The following is a 6,434-nucleotide window of genomic DNA, read 5'->3' on the forward strand; positions in this document are numbered from 1 at the left end:
AACATAGAAAGTGTACTTTGAAGTTTGAATTGAATTCTTTTAAAATCAAACACTATAAATCTTCTACATGAGACAATATTTTTACCACAGTAATTTACTGCAACAAAAAGGTAGATCAGACTCAGTATAAAAAATAAAAAAACTTGGGGGATAATGGAGGAGTACAACTACAAAGAATCTGATTGATGCCATGCCACAGCCAAGTTAGTCTGAATAACTGCTCATTCATTTACTGACACATTCAGCTACCTATGTGACACTGTCCCTCCCTCCCTTCTTCTCTCTCTCTCTCTCTCTCTCTCTCTCTCTCTCTCTCTCAAACAAGAACAACTCAATCAAATGATAATAAATGTGGAAACTTTGATTTGAAAACGTGGAGAAGGATGGGTCAAAGTGGTCTTAGTTGTAGAGGTAGTCATGAACATGGACTCTTTCGTGCTGTTCAACATGGTGACCTGAAAACTGTTTCTACTCTTTTACAGACTCACCCTTCTCTTCTCAATCGTACTACTGTTTATGATCATCATTCCCCTCTTCATATTGCTGCTGCCAATGGTCAGATCCAGGTTCAATCTTTTCCCTTTACATTCTTTTTTCGTGTTAATCCTCCGTCCATCTGATAATTCGGAGTTCAGTCAGATGATAAGTAAAGTCTGACCAAAAATTATTACGAAACGTCTTAGATGGACTTATTAACCATTTGAGCCCAAGTTCCCCAATTGGGTTTTGAAATTTTTTTTTTTTTTTGTTTTCAAAATTTGATTTTTTTTTTTTGGGAATTTGCAGGTTTTATCTAAGCTTTTAGATGGATCTGCGAATCCAGATGTGTTGAATCGACAAAAGCAGGTGATTTGTTAATGTTATTTGGATTTTGATTTGAATTTGGATTTTAATGGAAAGAATTGAATGTGTGTGGAGAATCTTTTATCTTTTTGTGTTTGTTTTTTACTTATCTTTAATTGTATTTTTTTGGAACAATTCAGACCCCACTTATGTTGGCAGCAATGCATGGAAAGATTGAATGTGTGGAAAAGTTGCTTGAAGCTGGTGCTAATGTATGTTACATTTCCCTCCATGTTTATTTCAATTTTATGAATTTTATTATATTTATTTAATTATTTTATTAAAACTAATAATTATGAAAAATTATCAGGTTTTAATGTTTGATGTGTGTCATGGAAGAACTTGCTTGCATTATGCTGCTTACTATGGTCATTCTTCTTGCCTTAAGGCAATACTTTCTGCTGCTCAATCTAGTCCCGTGGCTGCTTCTTGGTTAGTCCTTTTCGGTTTTGTCATTAATTTCTTTCCTAATTGGTTCATATCGGTGATGTATTTTGATGATTTTAAAACATTTAACAATGGCAAGAATACAATTATATTGCAGGGGGTTTGCACGGTTTGTGAATATTAGAGACGGTAGAGGTGCTACACCATTGCATCTGGCAGCTCGTCAAAGACGGCCTGAATGTGTGCACATTCTGTTGTGTAGTGGAGCTCTTGTTTGTGCTTCAACTAGCAGATATGGGTAATTATTTTTCAGTGTTTTAACGATGAGTCTGATAAGCTTGGATTTGCTCTATGTGTTGAATCATTTTGTTTTGTGGATTAATATGTTGCTATATTTGCAGATGTCCTGGGAGTACTCCTCTTCATTTAGCAGCTAAAGGAGGATCTCTCGATTGCATCCGCGAATTATTAGCATGGGGTGCGGATCGTCTCCAACGTGATGCATCTGGGTACATTCTAGTTTCTCAATATGAATTCTTACCACTTGATAAGATCTCACCAATGATGATCAATGGATTTGGATTTCCTATGAAGGAAAAAGCACGCTGTTATACACAGTTTTTGATCTCAACCGTTAACTTGAGATGATACAGTTCAGATTACACAATAACAAACTTCGTTTAAAAAGATCTCGACTGTTAACTTGAGATTGAACTGTTGAGGTTGAAACTGCGTGATGTAGTTACTGCACAAAATCCAAATCCCACAATTGATAGATCATACAAATATGTAAACCTATTATTTGGCATTAGTTGTAGTAGTAAAATGTAAGGAAGTCTCTAAGGAAAACCTATAATTTGAAAAATATAATCACTTGTTTCGGTAGGCCTTTCCTATTGTGCTCTTGTTTGCTATTTTTCAATTTAGGATTCACCTTATCCCAAGAAACATTGTTATGATTCATAAGTCGAGAAATTCTTACAATATAAACTATACCTGTTTTATTCAACTTTCAAGTCTGAAAATTTCTTAAATTTCCTTCAAACTGTGTGTGTTTTATGCAGGCGGATACCATATGTGGTTGCTTTGAAGTACAAACATGGAGCATGTGCAGCATTGCTAAATCTTTCATCTGCACAGCCTCTTGTATGGCCATCATCATTGAAGATAATCAGTGAACTTAATCCAGAGGCTAAAGTTTTATTAGAGCAGGCATTATTGGACGCGAACAGGGAAAGGGAGAAAAACATATTGAAAGGCAGTCCTTACTCTCTTCCATCTCCACACTCTGATCGAATGGATGACAACATCTCTGAGGTAATTGGACACCCTTTGATTTCTTACCAACCATTTGAATTTACTACTTTGCTTATAGGTGCAGTTGAATTGAATTATGGCAATATAGTTCCTACAAACTTATTAAATTTATAGCAGGAAGTCTAATTATTTGGATATTTTTCGGAATATGCAGCAAATCAAAAGTTTATACTTTTAAGTTTTTGTCCTTCTAATTTTGATCAGTTAAACCTGTCGAATTATGCATAAACTCTGAGCTATTTGTCTTTGGCTCTGCTGTCCCAGCCGGGTAACGACTTAGTCAAGCCCACTTACCTTTTAGGCTTAGAGCTCGGGGTTGTCTGCCATCTCAACGAGCTACCTTAGAAAACTATCATCTCTTTACCATCTGTAGGTTAGAAGTTACCAATGCGTGTAGCGGCCCATCAAGCGATCATCATCATGTCAAACAGGCTCTGAACTATTGAAACTTCTCTTGAACAAATGAAACAACTCTACGATACTGATTAAAAAATGTCAGAATTTATTGTATTTCAAATTCTAGTCAAGTTTATAGTCCATTATACATTCACTTTTGGGGCAAGTTTGAAATCCGCCTCTCTGACTTGTAATCTATGTTTTCCCTTTACATTTGCATTGCTGTAACACACCAGCGAGAAATAAAAATCTTCACTTTTTTTTCTTCAACCACACTATATACTTATTGCGAGATCTAATGTAATTTTCAGGTTAGCGAGACGGAATTATGCTGCATCTGCTTTGAGCAGGTGTGTATAATTGAAGTCCAAGACTGTGGCCACCAGATGTGTGCACAATGCACACTAACACTCTGCTGTCACAACAAGGCCAACACTTCAACTTCGCATCCCACCCCACCCATCTGTCCATTCTGTCGAAGCGCCATATCTAAACTGATGGTTATCAAGGTAGAAACTCACGAAGACATGGATCTAGACGGCGCTGATACCACTTGTTTCAAGCCAAGCAAATCAAGGAAATTTCGTAACATGAACGAGGGTAGCAGCAGCAGTTTCAAGGGATTGTCCAATGTAAATTCATTCGGAAAAATGAGCGGCCGTAGTTCCGGGATGATTGCTTCCGAAAATGAATGGGTTGATGATAAGCCACAATGATGTCGACACCTGTTGTGTTTTTGCTGATGAGTGAATGATAATTGCAATATGCAACTATGCTTGATAAGCAAGGTAAAATGAAAGTAAAAAAAGGAAGAGTTCAATATGCAATATTGAGAACTAAGCAAAGTGTGCATCATCATGACATGTTGTAAATTGTAATGTCAATGAGAGTATACTGCATCCATTAAATTTGAGAAAATTCTTTTTTCTCATTAGTTAAGGTCTAAAAGACCATAAAGAAAATGTATTGTGTATTATTATTATTTGCTTCTGAATGTAACAACAAAATGAGCAATAAAATAAGAAAGGGAAAGGCATGGCCTATTATTGGTTGTCATGTGATGATGTCTACATCGATATAATAATTTGTGCACTACCAACCCGTACTGAAGGAACCTTACGATTAATATAACAGAATCCAGACAAGTTTATGTGTCAGGGTCACTGGGGCCTCACTAGGTTATGGATAACTAGTTGACAAAGCAGAATTAGCATCATTGTTACAAAATCTGTGAATAATGACTAGTGACTATATGGTAGTCTTGTGTCTGTTCTAATAATTTCATAAGGAAAATGACACTTTATAGGCACTACCCAAAAAATGTATTATGGTAAGTTGTACCATACATTAGTGACATTTATTTTAAGAGAAATGATATTTTGACAACCACTTTTTGACAACTTTTGGACAACTTTCTCTCTCATACTCACATGATGTTGTTATCATCTCTCTTCCTTTTTCTTTCTCCATTGTTTTTGACCAATAAGAAGTGAGAAAAACAAGGTTGTCAACAAAGTTGTCATCAAATGGATGTCAAAATATCATTACTCTTATTTTAACCATTGTTGAGCCCAAGTGGTGTCCATTAAGAATGATGTTTCGGAAGAACTTGAATTCGATAACTAACTGAAATAATCTTTTGTTAGATTTTATTTATCTTTTGGCAAAATTTTGGATTATCAGAAGTCTATTCTTTGAAACTTGAGGGTTAAGACTAAAAATACTTTAAGTTTTGGATTATCAGAAGGCTATTCTTTGAAACTTGAGGGTTAAGACTAAAAATACTTAAGTTATACTTAAATATATCATTAACAAATATAATAAAATAAGCTAAAGAGTTATATTTGTGACTTATCATTGCTAAAAATAGTACTACTAACTTATCATTTAACTTGTTTCTTCATGAAATATGACGTACTTTAGTGTTATAGTAAATTTTTATAAAAATTAATGAACTCAATGCATTAGAAATTGAACTATTTAACTTTTTCGATTCAACTATTTTTAATGCATTGCACAACAGTTTTGTGTTAAAAAGTATATTTGAACTTTTGTTGCTGACTTTTTCTTAAATATATATGTAATTTCAAACAAAAATGATGCATTAATAAAAAATAATAATATTGCGCACTCTGATCTAGATATTTGCATTGCCTTTTAAATTGTACACAAGAATATATATCTTAAAGTTTATATATCTTAAAGTTTTTTTTGACAAGATATATATCTTAAAGTTAGTAATGAAAAAAAGAATATCAGCCAAAAATAAATAAATCTTAAAGAATGACTAATTCATGACCACATGGACCCTGGCCACATAAACAAACAAGCTTAAGTAATTATAAATCTCGTAACCTTCCCATTTGTGTCCAAAACAAAGTGCTTTCCGATTCACATGAATCAGAATGGGAACGTGCAATGTACGATAAATAATTCAACTCATCTTCATTATATACTTTTATTTTCATTTTCAAGAGCAAGGGTGTTTGTTTCAAGTCTATGAATGATATTCCCAGCAATACATGGCTATATAGCAAGGGTGTTTTATTTTTTTTTTCCTTGAAAAAAAAAAACTATATCGATATTTGTTACAAGGTTGAGAAAAAAATATTTTTTTTTGAAAAAAAAAATATTGATGTGTATAGAATTTTCTGGAATAAATTAACTTCTCATAGTTTCTATAATTTTCAAGGATTTATTCTCACGTGAGAATGTAGGAAAGTGGATTTTCATGAAAAATTATATATAAAGATTTTTTTAAAATAAAATATATCTTCTATGTTTTTTTAAGAATGTCAAATTATATGGCAAACACTTTTTAGGAAAAAAAAAAAATAAACACCTAGGAATCTTAGGGAGCCCCTAATATGGTCCTCAATTTAAAAGGACCATAGATGGACCTTAGTAAATTATCGTCTATAAAGGGTACCAACTTTGTGGGTCCGGTTTTCATCTTCTTCTTCTTTGTTGACAGGTTTCCATCGTATCTATACAAAATTCATTACTTTTTCTACAGTTCCAGAAATTGCTCTTCGAATCACAAATAAATCTGAGGTTTTGGACAATTTAAAATGTATAGGCAACTTTTCTTCCTCGTTTCAAGCAATAATCATGTTTTTTCTAACAATTGTAACAATCTCAAACAAGAAAACCATAAATTAGTTGGTTGATTACATGCCCAATAGATCTCTTTCCTGAAAAAAAATAATCTATACTTGTGGTGGTACTAGCTGCAATTCTTTGCTTTAAATGTTTATTTTATTTTATAATAATCACCTTGATTCCTTGGTTCATTCTTATCTATTTAAACGTTCAGGGAAACAGCAAGGAGTTGCCACAGTTTGTTTACATATTTAGATCTTACTAGTCACCTTAACCATAGTAGATCTCACCTAAATATTGTATAATCACCGGAAACTTGTTGTTCAAAAAATGGGATAAACCTTTTTTTTTTATAATTACCCTGATGTAATGTAACTAAACTATTGATT

General features: G+C 33.3%; 1 protein-coding gene across 1 annotated transcript; it reads left to right on the forward strand.

The window, feature by feature from the left end:
• The first annotated feature begins 201 nt into the window (after positions 1-201).
• On the forward strand, positions 202-3,999 carry LOC146930642 (putative E3 ubiquitin-protein ligase XBAT31). Its single transcript, XM_085702115.1, has 8 exons — positions 202-566; positions 787-846; positions 984-1,055; positions 1,154-1,275; positions 1,388-1,528; positions 1,632-1,739; positions 2,295-2,547; positions 3,255-3,999. Exons 1-8 carry the CDS (start codon positions 384-386, stop codon positions 3,657-3,659), a joined length of 1,344 nt encoding a protein of 447 aa, XP_085558241.1. The 5' UTR covers positions 202-383; the 3' UTR covers positions 3,660-3,999.
• The last annotated feature ends 2,435 nt before the right edge of the window (positions 4,000-6,434 follow it).

Source organism: Medicago sativa, chromosome 4 (assembly GCF_051527215.1).
Source record: "Medicago sativa cultivar Bolivia chromosome 4, Bolivia_mono, whole genome shotgun sequence".
Taxonomy (NCBI): Eukaryota; Viridiplantae; Streptophyta; class Magnoliopsida; order Fabales; family Fabaceae; genus Medicago; species Medicago sativa.

Excerpts from the sequence above, each read along its gene's own strand:
- LOC146930642 (XM_085702115.1), top strand. The coding sequence starts at position 384 with ATGGGTCAAAGTGGTCTTAGTTGTAGAGGTAGTCATGAACATGGACTC. Across the intron at positions 567-786 it reads CTGCCAATGGTCAGATCCAG|GTTTTATCTAAGCTTTTAGA; the intron begins GTTCAATCTTTT and ends GGGAATTTGCAG. Across the intron at positions 1,056-1,153 it reads TGCTTGAAGCTGGTGCTAAT|GTTTTAATGTTTGATGTGTG; the intron begins GTATGTTACATT and ends AAAAATTATCAG.